Source organism: Lagopus muta, chromosome 8, assembly GCF_023343835.1.
Source record: "Lagopus muta isolate bLagMut1 chromosome 8, bLagMut1 primary, whole genome shotgun sequence".
Classification (NCBI taxonomy): Eukaryota; Metazoa; Chordata; class Aves; order Galliformes; family Phasianidae; genus Lagopus; species Lagopus muta.
This window is the reverse complement of record NC_064440.1, coordinates 1,051,357-1,075,300: the sequence shown is the minus strand read 5'-3', so window position 1 is coordinate 1,075,300 and position 23,944 is coordinate 1,051,357. Positions and strand designations below refer to the sequence as shown.

The window sequence follows — 23,944 nt, the reverse complement described above, 5'->3', positions numbered from 1 at the left end:
TAGTGTCAAATCCGTAATGTTTTTGTCTAATGTTTTAATGCAGATTTCTGTTCCTGTATTATGAACTGTATTCTGAAGTAGTACAAAAGGGCTTTCATAAAATCGGTACAAGTTATTAAATTGCTATTTTGAGGACAACTCGGTGTAAGGGAAAGGTTCATTTATTCAAACCCTGTAATGTATTTCTGTTTTGAGAGAGAAAAGGTCTGTTGTGATCATGTAAAGCAAGTGAATGAAACATTGGGCTGCGGTATGAAAAGTTTGGGGTTATGGCCAAGTTTAGAAAAGAAGGCATTCATTTTGGTGGTTTCCATAGTAACGTGTTTATCTGTCAAATTACTGTATGCACTGGGCTGTCTGCATTCACAATGGGAGCAGATATTTTTTAATAGCATGCCATAAAGATTTAATGGATGGAGGGATGAATGTGTACATTGCGCTCAAGTCTTGCCACAAATTTGTTGACAAATAAAACTTGAAGTGCTGATTTGGGTATTGTGACGGGACAGTGGGCTAATTTCTAGATCAGTTCAGTTTCTAGAGATCGAGGGGAAAGCTAGAGCATAGTAGATGCCTTTATCTGCTTGCAAACATCTAAAAAGAGAAGAAAGCTTTCCTCAGAGATCTGGTGCCCCCTGATCGGAGCAAGCAGGCTGCAGAGGAGCCACATTTTCCAGCAGGCTGTGGAGGACCAGTGGCAGGATGCTTCTCACTGCAGCGATGGAGGATGAACAGGTGTTGTAGGTCACCTTTGCTTTGGTGATGGCAGGATGTGATTTCCAGCTGATGGGTAGGTTTTTAGATTTCCTTTTTATGTTCAGCAGATGATTCATAAAATTACTGGAAATTCTTTCCAGCCAGCAGCTCTCCTTTTTGTGGAGTACCTATCACCTTTTAGACCCGCTTGCTTGCACATCCTTTCGTTTTGTGGGAACTAATAAGTGATTCTTGGAAGCTGTGTGCTTCCAGCATCTGTTTTAATAATGGATACTGTCGATGAATTATGGCTCCTTTTTGTTACTGATGCCATACTTTAGGCCTTGAATGAAGCTTCATTGATTTCAGGAAAGCTCTGCAAACACTGTCTACGTGCTCAAGCCCGGTTGCAAGAGCTGAGGCTTAAAAATGAAGCTTGATCTGCCATCAGCCTCTTTTAATCCGCTGTTAAACAGTCCTTAGCTTGTTCTGAAAATAACAGTGTAGCTGAGCACGGCAGAGTAGGTTTCCATCCTTTGTGAGTTCTGTGTAGGTGTTAAGAAGTACAAGAAGACATTGGAGCAATGAGAACTGCAGAGAAGTCATAGAGCATTGGAAGGGGGCACAGCACGTTGGGTGGCTCTGTGCTGCAATTCATCTGTTTTGCAAAGGGAGAGAGAGGTTTTTATAATACTGGCTTTAAGCTATGGTTCTTGTGATTACTGTTGTGGTTGTTTTTCCCCTTGTGAAGTATCAGTGATATGGAATTGGGGGGCAACTTTTGCAAGAAATACTAATTGGTGTTATCACTGAGAAACACTTCTCGATTATGTTTCTCTGTAGTAGTGCAGTATGAGACTTGAATAACAATTACAGATCATGATATCTGTGTGAAGCCCTGGTTGTTTGTGTATCTGAGTGCTGCTCCTGGTGACTGTTTTCTGTAGCTGTCGTGCAGAGTACTTCTCTATCTGGAATGAAAGTTTTCAGCTGCAGACGTTCTCAGGAGCCCTGATTGCCAAACCTGACAAGCTGAAGTGTGCATTCATCTGCATAATAAAGAGTGAAGAATCAGAGTGGAATTTATTCCAGTGTCGTCCTTCTTGTCCTTGGGAGCCTAGTCTGTATTAACAACCAATTAATAAGAAAACGAAGCCAAAACAAGAACCCCAGGCTCTTACCGTGCAGAAAAATGAGCGAGATGAGTAAATACCATTGGGTACTTTGTGCCCCCTGTGATATCCCAACTATAGAGAGGTGTTGTTCACCTTCTTGTTGGGGTAGGAAGGCCTGTGGTTAATGAGAGCTCTGGGTGCCTCCCAGTTCCCATGTTACATGGCAGTGTTATAACAGTGCAGTGGAGAGGCTGTGGATGCCCCATTCCTGGAAGCGTTCAAGGCCAGGTTGGATGGGGCGCTGGGCTGGGCAGCCTGGGCTGGTGTTAATAGGGGAGGTTGAAGCTTGATGATCTTTGAGGTCCTTTCCAACCCAAGCCACTCTATGATTCTACAATACGAATTTCTGCATCAAACCAGTGTAACTTCTGACACTTTTGTCTTGAGTTTCATCCTGAATAGTTACAAGCTTTTCTGAGGCTGAGCAGCAAAAGAAAACAAATACAAACTATTTTTGTTCAAATGGTCCATTGGGTCGTATAACTAATGCTTGTGTGTGCACTATGTGGAGTTTCTTCCTTTTGGGGGTTGGACTCGATGATTTCTGGAGGTCTGTTCCAAGCCCTACGATTCTGTGATTCTGTGTGATTCCTTTCCTGTCTGTTAAGGTTGGAAGCAGCCTGGAAACATTTAGCCCCTAAATCTCTTAATAGTTTGTCACCATGCCTGGGCTTAGCTGTGGCAGAAATAGCCCTTTCCTCCCGAGGGTCATCATTAATTACATACTCCGTGGCTGTTCTGTGTGCAGAAAACCTGTAGCAGGCCTTTAAAAATTGGAGCTTTGGGGTGGGATGAGGGAGAGAGGAAAGCTGCATGTGTGCTGTGTGCCTCCTGAGCCGTTCTGCAAAGCCATGTAGGTGGAGTGTGAATGTACACCTCAATGCCTTCTCCTCCCTCCATTCCCCATTGCTCTTTCACTGATTATCACCACACAAGATGTAATTTTGCTTTCCTTTCATTGAGAGAAAACAGCAGTTGCTATTGAGATTACAAAAACTTGGCTGGCAAAGAGGCCTTTTAAGAGGAATTCCGATAAACATTTGGTGTTTATCGAGGAGAGGGCTGCTTAAATGTACGAATTAAGCACTGGAATTCAATTATCACTTGGTCAGTAAGGCCTTATTTCTAGGCTTGCAGGAATAAGTATAGCACTGATCACTTAATTGGCTTTTGGCCCTTCTTAAACTAGAGTGTTGCATCCATTTCTGTGCCAAGGAAGGTGTACACTGCGGTGCTTTGCTCCTCTCCTCCGTGGGAGCAGGGATGGGTATGATGCTGTCCCTGTGCTGCCTGATTCCTGGGTTCACACACTCTTGGACAATCTGGTGTGGTTTATTGTCATAGCCATTATTGTGCTTTGCACAGCTTGCTCTTAAATGTTAAGATGCTTTCCAGCTGATTAGACTTGAAATTGTTTTTATATGCAGAACGCCTGTTTGTATGCTTTGTGTCTTACAGTGCTGCAGTTCAAGAAAAAAATATGTGGAAAATAGTATTTTGTGGTAAAATTTAAGCAGTGCTTTGTCAGATTATGTTCTGAAAGTACAGCGGTCAGCAGCACACCGACACTGTGCTGAAGGGCTGTGTTTGCTGTGTTATGCTATGGAATGTTTTCAAGTACAAATAAGCTATTTTTTTAACTAAAGAGTGTTTATTTTAGTTTGTAAAGAAGCTGTCTGTAAAAGTGCACGGATACACTAATGCTTGCTATAGGTTCTATTAAGAGCAATTTCTAACACTTTGGCATTGCTCAGTGATGATACGGTTAAAAACAGAATCACAGAATGGTTGGGTTGGAAGAGACCTCAAGGATCATGAAGCTCCAACCCCCTGCCACAGGCAGGGCCACCAACCTCCACATTTCACAGCAGCCCAGGCTGCCCAGGGCCCCATCCAACGTGGCCTTGAACACCTCCAGAGATGGACGGGGCATCACAGCCTCTCTGGGCAGCTGTTCCAGCACCTCACCACTCTCATAGCAAAGAACTTCCCCCTGATACTCAACCCAAATCTTCCATCCCTCAACTTAAAACCATTTCTTCTTGTCCTGCTGTTATCAAAGTGTTGAAAACCTATCTTAAGTTCCCATTTCTCTTTAGCTCTTAAAGGTGGTTGTATGTAAATGTATGCTAAGCACTGTGTCCTGTGCCCAGTGCCTTGGCCAGTCTTGGCTTTGTTTAATAGAGGGTTTTTGGAGGACATTCTCCAGTCACAAAGCCTTGAACCCAGAGCTGCCGTGTTCTTGGTAACTTCACATTCCCAAGGCAAGCATGATAAAGCTGTATTTGTCCAGGTTTTGTTGCAGAGGCAGATGGAATGCCAAGCTCCTGCCTTGGGACCTTGGCATCGCTGGACTCTGTAAGTGCAGAGGGACTGTGACAAAAGCATCTAAAACCAAACCAAAATGATCCTCACAATGGTATCAACCTCCACAGTATGGCATACTGTGTCATTACTGCAGTGAGTTCAGCTGTGTGTTCCTTGCTGCTGCATGGAGATAATTCTGCACTCCGGAGTGCCTTGAATTGCAGGAGCAATATTGCTTGAGTGATGTTGGTATCTGAAAACCAAATAAAACTTTAATCATAAAAGACTTTCTCCATTAAGCGATAAGAGCGCTTTGTAATAAAAGAACTTGTCAGTCTTCCATGGTTTAGGAATAATTTAACCACGTTAAACTCCCTCGATTTAGTCTTTATATAATGGCAATTTCTCCTACTTGCTGCTCGGAAGTTTAAATACAGCATATAGGGACCTTACTGCTGATGTGTTCAGCAGTTGGTTCCACTTTTGATAGTCTTAAAACTTAACTGCGTGAAATTATCCTGTTTTAAACTTCATAAAACGTCAATTTGCCTCATTCTTCTACTGGGTGGAAATGATGATTTTTGGATTGAATGTACCGTAGCATTAACGCAGGCAGCGTGCTGGTGTGTGGGATGGCTCGGTGCTGTCTGCTTGACAGCGTGTGTGGCTGTGTTTGTGGAGCTGGCCCTGGGATTGTGAGCTCGTCTGTCACCAGGACCGACCCATTGCAGTGGGGTGACACGTCACTGATGCTGGGCTGTGTTTGAGGCCTTTGGGTGCCCCAGAATAAGATACGGGTGTTGCTTCCTTAGAGGAGAAGTGCAGAAGTGAGCCCAGGTGGGTAGGAAGAGGTGTTGGTTGGGCCCCGTTTGTTTTCTTTTTGGTTTGTCTCCTCTAAGGTCTGTTGTTGTTTTGAAGATTAAAGGTTTGTATCGCTGATAAATATTTCCTTTAAGCATTTCATTTGATTTCCTCAAGGATTCTCTATTTACTGTCATAATTATTTATGCCTCTGCTTAGCCCTCTGTGCTAGGTACTTTAATCCTTATGTGACACGACAAGACAAGGAAAATGGGAACATACGCTGTGTGAAAGAGCATTTATATTTAAATACAATGAATACTTCATTCATTTTGCTTTTAGAATGAGTTGTTAGATGGTTCTGGTGTGGGTGCTGAGCAGAGAGCTCAGTTCCTTCATACCTACTGCTGAACAGAGAAAAAGAGCAGTGGAGGCCAGCATCTACTGATGGGTACGGGAGGATCACAGAATGGTTGGGTTGGAAGGGACCTCGAGAACATGAAGCTCCAGCCCTCCTTGCTGTAGGCAGGGCCACCAACCTCCACATTTCATAGCAGCCCAGGCTGCCCAGGGCCACATCCAACCTGGCCTTGAACACCTCCAGGGATGGACGGGGCATCACAGCCTCTCTGGGCAGCTGTTCCAGCACCTCACCACTCTCATAGGAAAGAGTAGTGTGCACAAAGTTGTTGTGTATCCCTTGCTGCTTTGTTCTAAAGGTGCTGATATTCAAGAAAAGTGTTTTGCTGTTTGTATAGTGCAGATTTCTTACACTGTCTTCTTACTGCTGGCTTTAAAACCAGCTTTAATTAAGCTACTGTGCTTGAAGTGATTTTCGTAAGGGACTGTGACTTTCTGTAGGTGTAGAAGTTGCTCTGACATTACTTTGAAAAAGAGCCATGTGTCACAAATGAGACGGGGCAGATGCTCCATAGAAATGCTGTTCATCTGGCGTGTGTTTTATGGCAGTGTGAAGAATAAAGTGAGAGGAAAGAACTGCTTCCCCGTGGACAGGTCATGCACCTCCAATTCAGCCACTAAACCAGCCTTGGTTTGTGTATTGACCATCAGTGGCCCAAGGTACAAGGAGTGAATAAATAAATCATTTAAATGTATTAAAATTACTCAGTGTGATGAATATGTATTCTTTCAGTCATTATCCTTTCTGGTACTGTAGAAAATGAATCTCATAGGTAAGTAGTATGGAATGAACTTTGGCTGTAGATGCATAACTTTGTCATTCATTTATCTGAGGCCACGTGCCTCCTGTGTTTCTGGGCAGACATCTGGAACCATGAGGGAAGGTAACCTGCTTGGTCTTTGGGTTCTCAGAGGAATTAAATAGTTGGCTTTGCTGCTCTCATCTGCTCTGGGTGAGCCCTTCTGGGGCTGCAGGTGAGGGAGGAGTGGTTATAGGTTAACTGTGTATGAAAATAGGATGATGAGAAAATAATGAAGCATTCAGGACTTTGTGATTCTGTTTCAGGTGTTGTTATTAAACAATTAAGAGATAGCTGGTTCTCTTTATATTAAAAAAAAAAAAAAAAAAGCCCCAACAAAACAGCAGCTAATAGTCTGTTTCTCTTGCAATATGATAAAGTATAATTAAAACGTGCTGCCAGAATGGAAGTGTAATTGCTAATGTCGATTACTGTACCGAGGAGACCTGCGACAAGGGAAAGCGTTGGGCATTCAGTGGCAGTTTGGAGCTCCCATCTCTGTATTTTCAGATTCCTGCTGCTTTTATGGTCAGAATTGTTATCCTGTAAGCATGGAAAAAGAAGGCAAGAACTTCCCTAAATTATCACAGTGGGTACAGTTAAAGCAACCTCTTGAAACAGTCTGTAGATAATGGTGCCATTGTAAGCCTTAATTTTAGCTTGCAAAGGCCTGTACAGGCATTTTTAATTAAAAACACCTTTTGCTTTGAGCTTTCTGTAATTTAGGGTGGAATTGATATCCAGGCTGGATTCTGTGAAATCCCTGCAGTTAGAGCAGAAATTATTAGTACCAGAAATACATGCTTTTTGTTCTACCCTGTCCAGTCTCCTGTGGGCACACTCCAAGCTTTGGAATGCTTGTGATGATGACATTTAACATTTCCTGTGATTGCTTGCTAGGAGTTGAAACTCTTGTAACCAAAGCTGAACTTTTAGGTAGAGTGAAGGGAGGAAATGAAAAGGAAATCCTTAAATAGGTGATAGTTCTGTGGTTCAGCATGATGGTCAACATTTGTAGAGGTAAGAAGTGTTAATATTCCAAATGGCCTAAAGCTGCTAGCAGCAGATTAGGGAGGCTGCTGGTGTGGAAATGAGGCAAGCTGACCCACATAATGACTCTGACTTTATTCTCAGGCCTCCTGCGTTGACATCTACCTCTGAGGGTACGTTCATGGGATTTGCTTGGCTGTAATTCAGTTGGCTGGTATTGATTCAGGCATCAGAAGTCATTCTTCATGCAGGTGCATGATGCTCCAAAGCCCTCTGCTAAGAAGGGGAGAAAATCTCAGAGGAGGCCCTCCATGCAGCGAGCGTTTGGAAGTAGGGAACTTGCGGATGAGAGTCCCCAGCAATGGCAGAACCTGCTCAGTGGATTGTTCAAGTGGCTTATCAGCAGGTTACAAGTGTCACCTGAGGATATATCAAGTTATGCACAAAACTACTGGGTTGGAGCCGTGGTCTAAAGTACGGTGGAGAACACAGTGTTTGCTTTCTTGAAAACGCTGTGTTGTAAACAAAACTTGTGTGTTGTCCAGCAGACTGAGAGGCTGGTAATGGGATTTACCTAAGAACCTCTGGGAATTGCCCACTGGTAAGCTCATAATTAATTCCACATTAGTGCAGACTGCTGTCGGCCACTCATGGTGTCTGGTCGCTGCTGGGCCATCTGTGCTCACAGCAGGTGGGGAGAGCAGGAGTGTGGCTGGATGTGGCAGGGAGGGGGACAGATAGGTGCCATGCATCTGTTCTGGGAGATGCTTCCTTTCTTAGGTCAAGTTCTTCATAGAATAGCTTATGTTGGAAGGGACCTCCAGGATCAGTGAGTTCCAGTGCCTTTCTGTGGGCTGGCTGCCCCCCAGCTCAGGCTGCCCAGCATCCACTCACAGCCTTGGGCACCTCTAGAATGGAGCGCCCAGAGCTCTGGGCAGCCCTCATTGCCCTAAGTGTACATTCTGAAGTTACTTCCCACATTGGCATCAAAATCATTTCAAGAAGGTGTATTTTTCTGGGCTCAGTGCTGTCCTTCTCCACATACATAATCTTCAGAGTTAACTTCTGGGATTGAGCTGTTCACAGCAATGAGAACAGCTGTGCATGTTTGCCGGTATTGGTTTTAGTAGTTCGAGAGCTGTGAAACTAATGGGAAATAAAGAAAAGGAAAGAAGTAAAGATTTACCTGCCTCATCAGCTTGGGAATAATGAACTAACATGAGAGACAATTGGGTGTGTTTCAGTAGGATTATTCCTATTTTTTTCTCCAGTTTCCTGCCATGGAAGCATCACATTCAGGATAGCTTTAGCCCTGCTCAAGCATGGCTGCTGCCTGTGGTGCAGACAGGGCTGGATTTATGGCTGCCTCATCTGTGCCAGCTGGTGAATGGCAGTGATGGGATGTCACTGGGATGAAGGGGTGGTGTGAGCCTTATTAGTGCTTGGAAATGTTGCTGGCTCTTAAGAGGTGAGACATATTAACCCATTTATTAAATGGTATCAAGATTAATTTTAGTTTCCTTTTAAAGCTTTCTGTTATTCTCTTCCTTGTGCTGAAATATTCTGCAGTCAGTCTGCACAGCTCCTTCACACTGCAGGAAGAGCTCGAGGCTTTGTGTGCTTGACTTTGCTGTCTCTGTGTATGAGAAATTCCCCTGGATGTCACAGCTTCAGTCAGTGCTTCTTGTGCTGAAAATATGTGTTCCTAAATGGGCTCCGTTCAGGGAGCACAAGTAATTACTCTCCTGCTTTTGTGTCTGCTACCTGTTACTGCAGTCTGTGGAGCCGTTGCTTTGGAATTTGTTTGAAGTCTTTTAATCTTTAGACCCTACACTGCGTGCTACCATAATGATGATACTAACACATCCATTAATTTAGCTAATGCTTCACCAAATTTACAGTTGTCTCATCTGTTGCAGCCGCACATAACTGCTGAAACACGCACAAGATGTCACACCCCCACAAAGCCTCTCCAGAAGAACAAACATATTTATGTCCCCTCTAAATGCGTGCTGTCTGTTTTCCTGCAGGCTTCGTGCTGTGCTGGAAATAGGTTTCACTCAGTTTTAGAGGTACGTGTTTAAAACATAATTAAAGAGAGTTTGCATAGAAATTACTTGTTTTTTTTCCTGCTCACCCCCACATGTGCTCAAACACACGCTGTTTGCTTGACTGTGAGTCTGCTTTTGCTTTTGGCTTCATTTTGTCTGAGATGTGATCATCTTTGACTGCTAGGTTTCTATTTCTGCATTTTACAAGATTTTGTTGACAGCACACTTCCTGTCCTTTTGCTGTCTTTCCAAATTAATTTTTGTCACTGCAATTTTCAGACTTTTTAGCCTATTCTTTATGTATGTCTCCTTTTTTTTTTTTTCCTAAATTAGGTTAGTGCTCTGTCACATTGTTAGTGTTTGAACTTTGTCATCTCACTGCCTCTCATGAGAGGCTCATTTTTATTTTTAAATCTGATCTGTGTGATCTGATGTATGTTCATGCAGTTCCATGGCAGATGTTGGTGCAGTGGGCAGTGGCTCTTAGCGGTGCATTGAGCACATGGTTGGACTTGGTGGCCTTGGAGGTCTTTTCCAACCGGAATGATTCTATGAACCAACAAGTGAAAAGTCTGACAAAATAAGCAACACATCAATGACTGTTCTGTAGCGCTGGCAGTCTTGTACCAACTGAAGGCTGAAGCCCTGCTGTGGTTCTTTCTGCATTCTACAACCCCGACTGGTGATAAGGGAATAGAAAATGCTATTTTTGCAGCTCGAGCCCCAGCAGCTCTCTGTTTCTGACATGGGCAGCAGTGAGGACAGGAGCTAAGTGCCTGCTGCTAATCCCTGGGATTGCAGCCTGACGGGCAGAAAGCTTCTAAGTGGGAGATAAGCACATAAGGAGGGATAATGTGTCTGTTACTGCTCAGCTGAGGAAGGAGGCACAACTACCTGACCCCACAGAGGTCCCCACCCCTCATGACAACTCTTCCCTCTTGCTCCAATTGTCGTTGTGATAAGTTTATTGGAAGCAGAACAAATTGATGAGGGTGTCTTCTTGGTACTTCTCAGCAGCTGCTCCATTCTCGCTAAGTGAGATCGTGTTCAGGATGAAGAATTGCTCTCAGTTTGTACCTGGCTGGCAGACTGCTGGGTTGCTGAGCTGATCGCACCCAGAAGACTGCTGCCGTGGGTGTGGGCCCTTGCTGTGGAGCAGGCAGCGATGCTCCTAGGGGCAGCATCCTTGGAAGGTGGCACAAACTAACCTGCAGCTCAGCGCTGCCTCATGTAAGGGCTGTAATAAATCAGAACGGATCTACTGCCTAATGCAGAGCTGCTGGTCGCAGCTGGAGAGAATTGGGTGCCCTCTGGAAGTGCCTTTTCCTCTCTGGCAGCTGGAGGAAGGCTTTATCAACCACTGATAGATAAACTTAAATTAGCTTAATCCAACATTGTTTGCCTGTCTAATGTTAATGAGATCCAGGTAGCACCATCTGGTCCCCTCAGAATCAGAGAATGGCCCAGGTCGGGAGGGACCTCAAGGATCATGAATCTCCAACCCCCTGCCACAGGCAGGGCCACCAACCTCCCGCTGAGTCCCCTAGTGAATGATTTTTTCTTCCCAAGGTGTAGACAAACACCTGTCTGTGAGCATTGAGCTGTTCAACGAAACCACAGGCACCGAGTGGTGTATGGATGCTGTTTCCCTACTAGGATATAAAACAAGGAAGAGAAAGTAGACCTCCAGATGCGTGATGTAGGAGGCAGCTGGGTGCTTTCCTTTAGCCTCAGGAGCAGGTGATCCACATTACTGTCTTCCAAAATAGTAACCCTGATTGCATTTCAACATAGAAAACAGGTCAAATAAAGGGCATAATTTCAAGCTTAGCTTGTTTCAGTAGAGTATTAGAAGGTGTTTTATCATCAATGCAGAAAAACTGAAAAAAAAGAACGCTGATCTGGTATCAAAGTGAGAAAGGTTTCGTGGCTCACATCATCTTCACATTTTTCTCTTTGCTCTTCTTGAAAGGAATTAAGGTTAAGACATGAAGGTTTTCCTCTCCAGGAGCATTATGGCTGTGGAGGTGGAGCTCTGTGCAGTGGTGTTCTCAGTTCCCTCCATCCGGTGCCACCTCTCCATGGTTTCTTTCACCATCCTGCCTGCACCAGCTGCCTCAGTGCACTCCTCCTGCATCACCTGCCTCATCACCTGCCTCAGCTTCCTTAATTGCTGCATTGATTGGAATTAATGACATTAGTGGGACAGCTGGCATGTTGCAATAGAAAGGAAAATTAATGAAGGAGGGCACAATTACATCAGCCTGTACCCTTGCTGGAAGTTTTCAGCAGTAAACTGCTCTCAAACTATTATAAATGCAAAATAAGGCAATTCCTGCCTTGGTTTTGCTCTTCCTACAGAGGAAGAGAGGGCAAAGTTTAAGTGAGTATTAGAAATGCTTTGTTCCTGCTGTGAGTGCATTCATCCTCACCCTTGCTGAGTGTAATGAATTTCCCAGTTCTGTGGTGCGAGTTAAGTGCAGGTTACATAAGAACAATTAATATGTGGCAGGATAATATGTGAGGAAGTGAATCTTGTCAGGGAAATAAGAGATTTTTCTCAGAAATTCATGTGGTTCAGCTGGGAAACTGACAAAAGAAAAGCTGCATAATTTAATTATATCACAGAATCATAGAATCACAGAATGGCTTGTGTTGCAAAGCAGCACAATGCTCATCCAGTTCCAACCCCCTGCTGTGTGCAGGTCGCCAACCAGCAGCCCAGGCTGCCCAGAGCCACATCCAGCCTGGCCTTGAATGCCTGCAGGGATGGGGCATCCACAGCCTCCTTGGGCAACCTGTTTCATTTTACAGTTCTGGTTTTCCATTGAAACAAGGAGCAGTCTGGAAGACATTAGCTAAGGTAATGCCTTAATTTAGTTGGAGCCAATTCTTCGATTGTTTTTCTTTCTCAGTTACTTGTGTTTAAATGAAAAACCATCCTGTGTTTGTAGCTCTGTGTTTGGAACTGCTGTGTGTTCTCTTCTCAGGAACATCCTTCAGGAAATGAAGCTTTCATTGTCAACCGTTTTAAGATGCACAAAAGTCTGTTGTTAGCATGCATTGTTAATGGCAAATTAGTTTTTATATAATTTTAGGCGTTTTTTCTTTTATCAGCTCTCTAAGAGAAAAGAATGTGCAAGTTGCATCTTACTGTGTAGTTAGCTTCTATCAAGGGTGCAGTGCTGTGTTGATCAGCACCAGTGCCTTAGATACATGCAGTCAACCTGTCTATCTAGACAGCACCTTTGATTCCTCTTCATCTATTTCAGCAATTAAAAATGCACTTCAGTAAATACACGTGCAGATAGGGTGCAGTTTCTTGGAAGAGTGATCAGTTGTGTGCATGTGTGTGCAAAGAGCCATTGGCTGTGCCTGCAGGCAGATACCACACTGCTGCTCAGCACCAGGGAATGGAGCAGACGTGGGTGTGCACTGTTTTCTCATTAAGAAGAGTGAAAATTCTGAGTTGTAAGGGAGGCAGAGTGAAGGCTGCTCTGGGTTTGGAAAGCCAGCTTGTGCTGGTGGTTAAGGGCAAGTTTAAATTTTCTGCCTGTTTAACTGTTGGAAGATTCCAGCTTAAACTCAGATTAATTATGTTGTGTTTCTTTTTCTTTTCTGTGCATCTTAAGATGTGCACTCTTTTGGCATCAGTTGACTTGTTACTGCATAGGCTGCTCGAATGGCTACCTATGGAGATGGGAAGTTACTGGTTAAGTAAGCAGTGATGAGATATATTACCATTATCAAAGCAGTCATGAGGTCCTTTCTTCACCCTTAGACAGTTTCTTCTGACGAGAAGGATGTTACACATCTTATGCAAATGAAACAGAAATATCTGCAGTATTGAATGTCTGCAGATTGTTTTTGTTTTTTTAAAGCTAGTTTTAATTAAAAAACTGTAACAGAGCTCCAAACCTGTTTCCTTTCTCCTGTCTGTAATTAGAGATGAGGCTTTTGACTCATGGTTGTTTTCAGTCTCCAGGTGTTGCTTATCGAATCCTGGTACACCACTGTATTGCCTCTTGCTGAGGAGCAGTCAGCAAGCCTGATGTATAACCCTGCCCACAGCATTAGCTCTTGCTGGTGCCAACAGATGTGTTACAGAAATAGGAACTCTTCCCCTTTTGCATGTGTGATTTGTCATTAGTCACCTGCAGCAGTGCACTTACACTGCTCTCTGCTTCAATCAGTGCACGCACAGCTCTTCTCCCCAAGGAGATGGATGGCTTTCTGTCTCTTTGCTCGCTTACTCCTTTGTTAAGCATGGTTTGCTTTGGAAAATATCCTTTACTGCAAGGCAGTCAGGATATCTTCTTAATATGAAGAATCACAGGTAAGGGTTTGTTTTATTCATGACTTAATCATTTTCTCAATTATGGGGGTTAAGTCTAGAGCTGATTGATATACTTAAAACATTCAGAAGGCCTGACTTGATAGACCTGTGTCATATTGTGTCTGTGAGAAGTGGAAATCAATGTTTGTTAAGAAAGCACATACATTTTTAAAACAGTGCCAAATCTAGCAGATCTTATTGCAGTAATTAAATAGGTCGTTAGGAATGTTTTTTGCTGTAGAACAGCATTCCACAATTAAAGGGAACAGTGATGGGTGCTGCCCTGTGATGTGGGGTGACCATCAGCAGGAGCACGGCCATAAATCCCTGTCTGCAGATGCACGTGTTGCTTCAAGTGATAGTTGTCCTGAAAGCTGTTAAGTCCAGCAGAGGTAGGTAAGTAAATGATTTTGAGTGAGGAATCACCTGGGCTGTGGTGGGGCTGCTGGGGATGGCGAGGTGTTGGGAGAAGGCTCTGAGGGCAGGGCTGGTGGCTGGCAGGGCCTGCTCTGCTGGTAGAGCTTTGGGCACTGCAATAGAAGGACATACAGCTATTGGAGAGCATCCAGAGGAGAGCTGCAGAGATGGGGAAGGGCCCAGAGGACAGGACGTGAGGAGTGGCTGAGGTCCCTTGGTTTGTTCAGCGCAGAGCAACTGAGGCTGAAAGGGGACCTCGTGGTAACCCACAGCTCCTCGAGAGCAGAACAGAGGGGAGGTGCTGAACAAACATGGAACTGTCTGTGGGACAACCACAAAGAAGGCCTTGCTCTGAAGATACGTGTAGGTAAATCCAGGTCGCTATCAGACACTTCCTTTTTCATGGATGTGGAAACACAAAGCCTGTTGATGAAAGCTGACAAGACCCTGAGACAGGGAAGCTGTATATTCGTAATGATTGGACGTTATAAGACCCTCTAAGACGCTGGACTGCCAGCCAAGGAGGTCAGGAATGCTTTAAAAAATAAATGAAAGTCCTCTTGCCTTTATTCCATTCAATTACTGCCAGCTTAGTGTTACCTTGTGGAAGATGGCTTTTCCTGCTGCCATAAATCATGCATTCGCTGCTCCTACCTTCAGTGTTTTTTGCTTCATTTGTAAGGTGAATTTCTCAGAATAACTGCTGCTATAGGCCAACGTGGCATGATGCTCTGTGTGCACACTTGTTTGAGGGCTGCATTGTGGCAGGCTCGTCAGCGTGCCATTGTGCCACGATGGAGCTCCTCCATGCTGATGGGACCAGCTCCAGCAGCAGCAGGTGCAGTCTGCTGGCTTTTGCTTCCCTAGCAGCTAGCATTGGGGTTTCCATTACATCTTGATTAATATTGATAAGTTAACATATCTTTCCTGGGCTATTGCTCATTAATTATTATTTGGAGGGAGGTAACTCATACATCGTTGTATGCACAAGCCCAGAATTCATTAATAACAGCCATAAAGGTGATAGATGAGCATCTGACTTATTGGGAAGCCATTCTTTCCTTCAAGGGAAGGGAGTTGTGTCCACTCACTGCAGCGTCTCCTATGGGCAGCAGTGCTGTGTGAGTGGTGGGATGCTGCAATGCACTTTGGAACGGGTGCAGGCCTTGACAATCCTTCTCTTGGATTTTGCTCCAGGACTTATTTTTACTTATTTACTTGCTACAGTGAAGTAGGCAGATGAGTAGACCAAACTTTTGCTGCTTCTTGTGAGCTTGATCTTACAGCCCTGTTTGAAGTGTCTGAATAGCTTGTTTAAATTAGGAATTGTCACTTCTTGTCTTGCTTTATGCAGCTTTGCTTCTCTCTCTCTCTCTCCAGAGTGTGAAACTGCAAAGAAGAAAGAAATAACTAGATGTTCTAGATGATATCTCATTAGGCTTTGAATTTCTATCAGTATCACAGCTGTTACCATGGTGTAAGCAAGGCCAGTAATGGGGGAGACCTTTAGCTTTACGAGATTGCATCATGTGTGCAGGTTCCTTAGGAACTCATGAGGAGCATCAGTGCCTTCCTTCAGCTCTCTTAAGGCAGCAACCAGCAGCTATAAGCAGAGCTCGTGTCCCTCCTGAGTGCTGCTTAAATCTGATGTGCACTTTGTTTGCACTGCTCGTGTAAGGCTGGCAGTAGCAGTGTGGTCTGATGTGTCTCTGGACAACACGTGTGGAAATGCTATAAGAAATATTTATGGCAGAAATCCCAATGAATTCTGATGCTTCTATTATTATTTGAAAGCAACTTTTTTTTTCGTTCAAATTTGTGGAGCTCTTGTCTTAGAAGACATTGTAAAGCAAATGACCTATATAATGATGTTTATGGCAACTTTGTGGGATTTGTTACTACTGTATAATTAAAACTAGAATTCCATATGTTTCGGATTAAGATGAGTCTGAGCAGCAAAAGATATATCATCCAAATGGGAAAGAACTGCAAATTGATCCTTTAGTTTATTGGATTCTGTGTGGAGTTTATAACAAATTACTTGGGCATAAACCAGCAGAATAATATTGAGTGTTAGAGCCACTGTAGAGGTGCAATGAAGAAAGAATTACTTGTTCAGGATTCTGGACGATTGATTTCATGCCTTGTAGTAAGATATAATGAGGAACTACATAATGCAGGACTGCTTGGGAAGGGCCTTTGCTGGTAGAGGCAGCAGGGCAGGCAGCTCTGCCTGTCTCTCAGATCACACTTCAGTTACCACTGGTTTTACTGTTGTTTTATTTATTTATTAATTCTTCTAATTGCAGTTCCAATCAAAACTGTCTCCCTCGGGCATCTCCAGCAGCTACCTGGATGTGGTCCTGGGCACCTGGATCTGAGTGGCCCTACTCAGTGGAGCAGGGCAGGACCAGATGGTCCCTGCCAACCTCAGCCTTTCTGCTCTGAAAAATGAACTTAAGTCATGTTCTCTCAACATTTTCAGCATGAGTAGAGACACACTGTCATTTACTGGGGTGTTCTTACCAGTGAGCCGTTCACATCTTATCTTCTACCCATTATGTTTCTGAGATATCTGTGAACACAGCAAATTGGGCAGATGGCAGCTAGTGTGTGGCTTACACCCCTTAAGCTACTTTCTTCCCTATCGCTATCCTAAGATTGATTTTATCCTCACCTAGTTATTTTTGACTTTCCAAACTATAACGCCAGCATTCCATTGATTTCTCACAAAGCTGGGAGGTTTTCTATTCAAACTGCACATTTCTGGCAGCTGCAGAATGGAGATTTGGGCTGAAGTCCCTCCCTGCAGCGCTCTGCTTGTTTTGAAGCCATCTGACTGCTGCTGTATCATAGCTGTGCTGGGCATCAGTGTTATTTCCAGCTTTCTCCTTAGTGATTTCAACTGATCAATAATATACAAAGAATCATGGGATGATGGAATAGTTTGGGTCGTAAGAGACTTTACAGCCCCCACAGCCCCCTGCTGTGGGCTCGATGTGCCCCACCAGATAGGGCTGCCCAGGGCTGTGCTGGGAAAGGCAGATTGGACAGGGGTGGGTGTACAGGGACCCTGCTGCCTGTCCATCTGCAAACCAGCATCTTTCCACAGCACTGCTGTGGAGGTACAGGGGCTTAAGCCAAGGTATGTGCAAGGAAAAGAAGCCTTTGGAGAGAACGCATGGATGATGAGTCCTTATATCCCCCATGTGTCAACATATCTGAGCAGCAGTCCATGTGCAGAGCCCTTACTGAATCCTTAAGTAAATTGAATGCTTTCAGATCTATTGAGGTCAGCTTTACTTTTCCTTTCCTTATCTTGAATTTTGCACTTGGTATTCTGTGCTCCACCAAAGACCTCAGTGCTTCTGGTAAGCCCTTGTGAGGAGGCTGTATGCATTTCCAAAGCAGGCCTCTTTCCACTGACAGATGATGTCAAATGTCTGCAGGCAGAATGCTGGATAAATAGCATTTTTATTCTTTGTGGGCATGCTTCGTGTCAGTTCCATTATGCCTGCATGCACCAAGATGGTCACTGAGGAGATGAGCGTTAATTCTTGTGCTCAGAGATGAAGCTGTTTTTGATGGACACTTTGTTTTTTGTTTTTTTTTTTTTAAAGCACTTTTTATTGAAAAGCACAACCTCTGAAATCTGCTTCAGTGAGTTAACAAACAGAAGTGCTGAATCACTGCTCCTCGCTTGCAGCCTTTAAACAGAATGAGCTAAAGCATGGCGAGACACAAGTGGATGCCTTCCTGAGTGCTGGTCTGTATATACAGCTCCTTGTTGAAACCACACGGGTGTGACAGTATTCCTAAAGAGCCCCCGTCCTCCAGTTTTTATGTCTTTTGCTCCTGAAAATTCTGTTTCCTCAGCTGGGTCGAGGCAAGAGTATAATCCACTTATTGCATTGCTTGGATTTCTTGAAAGGCTGTAAAATATCCATGAAGGTAGATACTGAATTTGTGCTGTGAGTGTCTTAAGTCCGGTTAACCCTGTGTGGTCTGGGGGAAGCTTTGGTGACCTTCTGAGATCTGCATCCATCTGTTTTTGTCATTTTTTTCCGTCCTGCTTGTAAACAATAGCAAGAAGACTCCATTTTCATTAACCATCATGACTTCCAGAGAGGAGGAGGACAGATCTCTGCTTTTGTAAGGCTTTGATAGAATTGAATTGTTGGTGTGGAAGGACAGAGCTCGTTGCAGTCTTTGCAGAAAGGAAGGAATGAGGAGTGCTCACACCTGGCAGCTGTCAGTGGGTTAACATGGCAGCACATAGATTCAGCCATCCTCCTCTGTATTTATCATTGAAGATCATAGAATGACCTGGGTTGCAAAGGCCCACAGTGCTCATCCAGTTCCAACCCCCTGCTGTGTGCAGGTCGCCAACCAGCAGCCCAGGCTGCCCAGAGCCACATCCAGCCTGGCCTTGAATGCCTGCAGGGATGGGGCATCCACAGCCTCCTTGTAAAACATGGTTTAGCATGATGCTGCACAAACACACCAGCAGCAGGAAGGAGGCTGATGAGGAGTGACTCGCCTTTCATAAGGCAAAGAAGAAGCTTCTAATGAAGGCATCACAGTTTCCCTCTTCGATGTTAGCATTCCCATTCCATGGCACTGTGGCCTTCCTTGCAGCACTGTTGCGACTTCGTGCCTTTTGAAAGCTTGGGTGACATAGCCTGCAAGCTGTGTGTGTCTTCTCTGCAGGCTTGGCAAGCTGATGTTGCTGCAATTAGCAAAATTAAACATATTTCTTGGTCACAGCATTGCATGTACTCTGATTGAAGTGTAGTCAGGTATCACTTGGCTTTGAGTAAAGCCGTGAGAGTGGGAAGGCTGATCAGAAATTCCCAATTAGTTTTGTTGTGAAGCTTCACAGAGCTTCTGCTGTCCTGAGCTTTGTCTCGATGAACCTTAGCAAGCAGCAGAAGCACATGGAATCCTTTACTGAAAACTCAGTTTTACTGCAGAGTGTATAAATAACTGCTGCCTTCAGGGAGAGTTACTGGAAGTTTTCAGGCTGAGATGAGTGTGAGGCACTGTTATGGGGCACTGCCATATTGGTGAGCTGGCAGTGATTCCTGCAGCAGCACAGCACAGCATCCTACTGCAGCACAGCATCCTTGTGGTGTTTGGATGGTACCCTACACAATTTCAGGAGATGCACTTCTGTTAGATGGTTTGCTCTGAGAGGCAGCAAACTTCCTGTCATAATGATGACTGTTCTAATAATACACTGACAGATTTTTTTCTCACGCCTATTTGCTTTAATGGAAAGCTTCTGATTTCTACAGCAGAAAACTGTCACTAAGATATTTTCAGCCAAACCCAGAGTACTTCAGCATCCAAAACGAGCCCATTTCTTGCTGTCTTACTACCTCAGCAGTGTCTCAGCATGGCTGCTTGCTCCCTGCTGGGCTCTCATTGGGCACAGGCCCTTGAGAAGCAGAGAGCTGCTCCTGCAGAACTGCCAGGGGAAGGATGCAGCCATCAGTCTTTCCAGCAGAGGAAAGAAGAGGCAGAATTGGCTTCCATAGCCAGAATTAGCAGCTTGAAGGACCATCTCTTTCAAATTCCAGTGTGCAAAGTGTCGTCCTTCCTCCAAAAAGTGATGGCAGAGCAGAGTTTAATTACCAACCGTTACTTCCAAGTGCTTTATGTCTGCATTATGCATTGCATAAATATCCCTTATGAAACGCTCCAGGGGGAATTTTGTTGTGTGAACAGCATGCAACTGGAAATCACACGCAGTCATAGTGAAAGCAGTGCACTGTGAGTGCAGCATCCAGCAGTGCTTCTGAGCAGAGCAAGTCATAGAAATATATCACTGGGAAAGTGTTTGCTGCACAGTGGAGCATACAGTACAACTGCAGGCAGAAACCTCCTGGGTAAATTTCTGATACTCTTCTAGCAAGTGTGTCTAGACTGTGCTTCTGAGGATGACTGCCTTTTGCAGGGTTGAAGGGGTGTTTGTTTTTCAAAGGACAGGTTTATAATGCCATGTGCCGTTCAGTTGGGAATAAATTAACAACAAAAGAAATAGGTCAGAGCGATTTAATTCACGTGCTGTTCAAATTCTTTCAACAGCTATACAAATGTTGCCCAGACCTTGGCTTGCAGGATCTCCCTGAGAACCTGGTGCTGGGTTTTAATCCTTATGTGAGTCTCTCAGGAGCATTCATGCACTGTCACTGTGATTCCAGCTGAAAGCTGCAAATGCTCAAAGACACCCCAGTGTTCAAAGTTGCCCTCTTGCTGTCTTGTGTTGCAGCTGTCATTTCCAGAAACCAGGAAGGACCCGGTGAGATGGGGAAGGCGGTGCTCATTCCAAAAGACGACCAGGAGAAGATGAAAGAGCTGTTTAAAATCAACCAGTTTAACCTTATGGCCAGTGACCTGATTGCTCTGAACAGAAGCTTGCCAGACGTGAGGCTGGATGGGTGAGTGCTGCTCGGGGCTCTGCTGCAGGGGCTGTGGGCTGGCTGCAGGCAAATCCTCCTTGGGCTCTGGGTGCATTGCTGGGCTCTGGGTGCAGCCTGCTTATCTGGGGCTTACCAGCTCTAGGTTTGGCTTCTTGTAACACACGCTGAGGCAAAGAGTTACTGTTTCACAGATGTGCAGTTTATTTTGTGAACTATGAAAATTGTCAACTTTCACTGTGGCACCTAACAAAATGCTGTCTGGTTTGTCATGTCACCTGCAATACTTTGTTATTACTTTTTTTTCTCCTGGAAAACTTTAAGCTGTTGAAGTGATTAAAAAAAAAATCCCACCGTTGTTGATTTTGTAGCTTTTTGTAATTAAGCCATTGGCACTGAAAAGTTGACATGTTAATTCTGACAAGAAGACAACGCTACCGGTGCCTGAAGTTGTCCTGCACAGTGTGACTTCCTATTAGTTCTGCCTGTAGGCTTTTCTGGGATAATCACATTTTAAAGAATCTTTTTCAGAACACTTTGCACTTGTTTAAATGGGAAGACTTTAAAGTCTGCTTATTCATTTAAATCTGATAACTTCTGATAGCCTGTTTGTGACTGCTGCTGGCTCCCCACCTTCTGGGCATCTGCCCTTCATGGAAGGATGCTCAGAGGTGACCTCTCCACATAACTCCCATTTTTGGCACTTCTGCCCTGCCTGGTTGCACAGCTACTTAAACCAGAGTGGTTTGGTGCAGTTACAGGCTGTGGCACTGAATACTGATGCCTGTTGCTGAATTGCTGACATCCATACCATGCCTTCTTTTGACTAGACGTGCTAACAGCAAGATGCAGAAACCCAGCTGCTAAAGGCACTGATGTGTTTTCAGTGTGATGGGAACAGAAAGATTAGAGGTTCTACACAGCAGCTGCTCTCTGAGCAGGTGAACAAGGCAGTGAATAACTGATCTGTCCTCAGGCACCTGTGCTGGCAGCTGGGTGGCACTGACTGTGCTGCCCTGCTGTCCATCTCCCAGCTCTGCAGTGCCACTGAGGTTCTGCCTGCTCTCGGAGTTCCTTAGGGTGGGCTCAGCAATGGGTTGATGCACCTGAGCGTCGGCAGATTTAGGAGAACTGGAAGGCAGAGCTACAGATCAGAAAAACCCCATATGTTTCCTGTTTTTGCACAGCTCTTTAAGGGTCATAGAATCACAGAATGGCTTGGATTGGAAGGGACCTCAAGGATCATGAAGCTCCAACGCCCCTGCCACAGGCAGGGCCACCAGCCTCCACATTTAATACCAAACCAGGCTGCCCAGGGCCCCAAGGATGATTTTGTATCCTAGCATTATTTTTGTATATATTTGTATCCTTGCTGCAGCTTGCAAGAAATGCAAATGTAGAAAAATATGAGCTGATCTAAATGTAGGCAAGTTGCCAGATACTCTAAAATTTTCCATTTCTTCTACTTTTTAAGCAGAATTGTCACTTAGCTGAAATCTTGCTTATTGTGATTTCTTTCCAATTAAATTCTACAGGTCCCTATGGAATTTTAAATCAAACAAATACTACCTTCCTCCCACCCATTTTATTTGTAAGTGTCTGCAAATAGCATAATTGTTCCTTAAAAACCATGCCTAGTTCACAAGCAACATGAGCAGTGCTTCTCCAGTGCATGACCATTTGTAATCTGGTGATGCTCATTTTGAATAGAACAGCACCTAACATTATTGCCAGCAGAGATGCAACTTTGTGCAGCAAAAGCACCAGGAAAACTTTACTACTTATTGCTGCTTTGCTTCTTGTTGCCTGCACTTCCCTGTGCAGGAAGGAACCAAGAAGGGACTGCTTGGTGGGCTTCAAAAGCTGGGTCCTCCCCCTGTGAGTGATAGTTGAAAAGAGAAGGAATAATGAGCAAATAGGTAAAGTGTTCATCTCAGTGAATGGATGTGCTTGGTCTAAGGGAGATGAGCTGTGTAATGCTGAGACAAATGTGCCTGTGTGCATTCCTTTTATGAGAAAAGCTTTCACACTCAATCTGCATTGAAAAGACAAAGTATTTTGGGATTTCAAAAAAAAAGCATCTTTTTGTTGTTCTCTTCTGAGATTCTTTCATTACAATTACACATCCTGTCTTTAAGGAGGATTAAACTGTTCCAAATGCTTATTTATAATGCTTTGCTCTTAGGGAAGAATACAGTTTTTCAAGGCCAGGGTGGATGTGGCTCTGGGCAGCCTGGTTGGTGACCCTGCACATAGCAGGGGGTTGGAACTGGATGAGTATTGTGCTCCTTTGCAACCCTATGATTCTATGAGTTTTATGGCTAATGCATTCAGTATGCAACAGCAGCACCTGCTGTATTGCCAGGGGTTGGAGGTGTGCTGCAGTATGTGGGTGGCTGAGCCTTGTGTGTTCTTGTATGTTTCTTTCAGGGCCAGGGAGTTTTCTGGCAGGACTTGCCCTGCTGCCTGGTGCTGATGAGCTCAGCAGCACTCAGGCTGTGTCTCTTGCTTCCCACTATGCCAAGGAATCTCAGCCTACAGCCTGAGTTGTGCTGGTAATGGCCAGCCTGAAGGTGTTAATCAATGTCTAATTATGAGCAGTCGAATTAAATGTAGAAATGTGTAATTTTGTTTCTAAACATATTCCCCAGTGTAGGGAAATCTATCTTCAGTCTTTTCTGAAAGAATAAGTTGCCAGTGCTATTCTGCAAATTGTTAAGCCTTTATAATCAGATTTCCTTATCATGGAAATTTAGGTTGAAGTCAGCTGTTGTGCTGTGTCTCTGCTTACAAGCATGCATATTCTAATCAGAAACAGCTCACATAAGAAAAAGGCTTTTATTTTTCTGCTCTGGAGAACCTTTTGTAAAAGCAGCAGTCCTGCAGAATTTGTGCCCGTTATCAGTAACAACAGTGTCAGAGGTGCTGCATAGAATCCAGCAGACTGGGCAGGACTGTGAGCTGTCAGATACCTGCATGAGTAATCTTTATGCTGTCAGAAGCCCTTCTGGGGGTCATCCTTGACAGCCGTGCTCGGATCTGGCTGGCCTTGTTGCCTGCAACTTACGGATACCTGGGAATATGAAGGGATTTAGCCCAACACTTCAAATGAAGGTAAGAGAATCCGTTATTAAATCTGAGGCAGTAGTCATAATAAGCAGTAAGCACACTTCTTAAGGACTGAAGGTGCTCAGCTGCTGCTCTGGCACCTATTACAATGCAGATCTGGTGGTCACTTGGTGGTGGGTTTGTCCCAACATGGTCTAGACGTGGTCATTGCATGTCTAGGAGGCCTCTTAGAAAGAGCTTGGTACAAACATGAGAAGCAGAAGCAATGCTTTCACTGTCATCTTGCTTAGCTTCAGCTTTTTCTTAATTGTAAGTCTGGCTTGAGTGCAGAGCTATGGTTTTGTGCTGCCTTCTTCAAGTCCAAAGCCTTGGCTGCTGTATGGCTCTGTGTGCTCAGAGCAGGGAAGGGACTCTGGACAAAGAAGGAGCAGCCAACGCTGCCTGAAGTCCTTCAGTGCTT

At 44.4% G+C, this 23,944-nt stretch overlaps 1 protein-coding gene across 5 annotated transcripts in view; it reads left to right on the top strand.

The window, feature by feature from the left end:
- GALNT13 (polypeptide N-acetylgalactosaminyltransferase 13) overlaps window positions 1-23,944 on the top strand; it is an 80,681-nt gene that overhangs the window by 11,395 nt on the left and 45,342 nt on the right. For all 5 annotated transcript variants that reach the window (XM_048953357.1, XM_048953355.1, XM_048953356.1 and 2 more), the window contains exon 4: window positions 20,268-20,436. In XM_048953357.1, coding sequence (XP_048809314.1) covers window positions 20,268-20,436 — 169 coding nt within the window. The remainder of the gene's footprint in view (window positions 1-20,267; window positions 20,437-23,944) is intronic.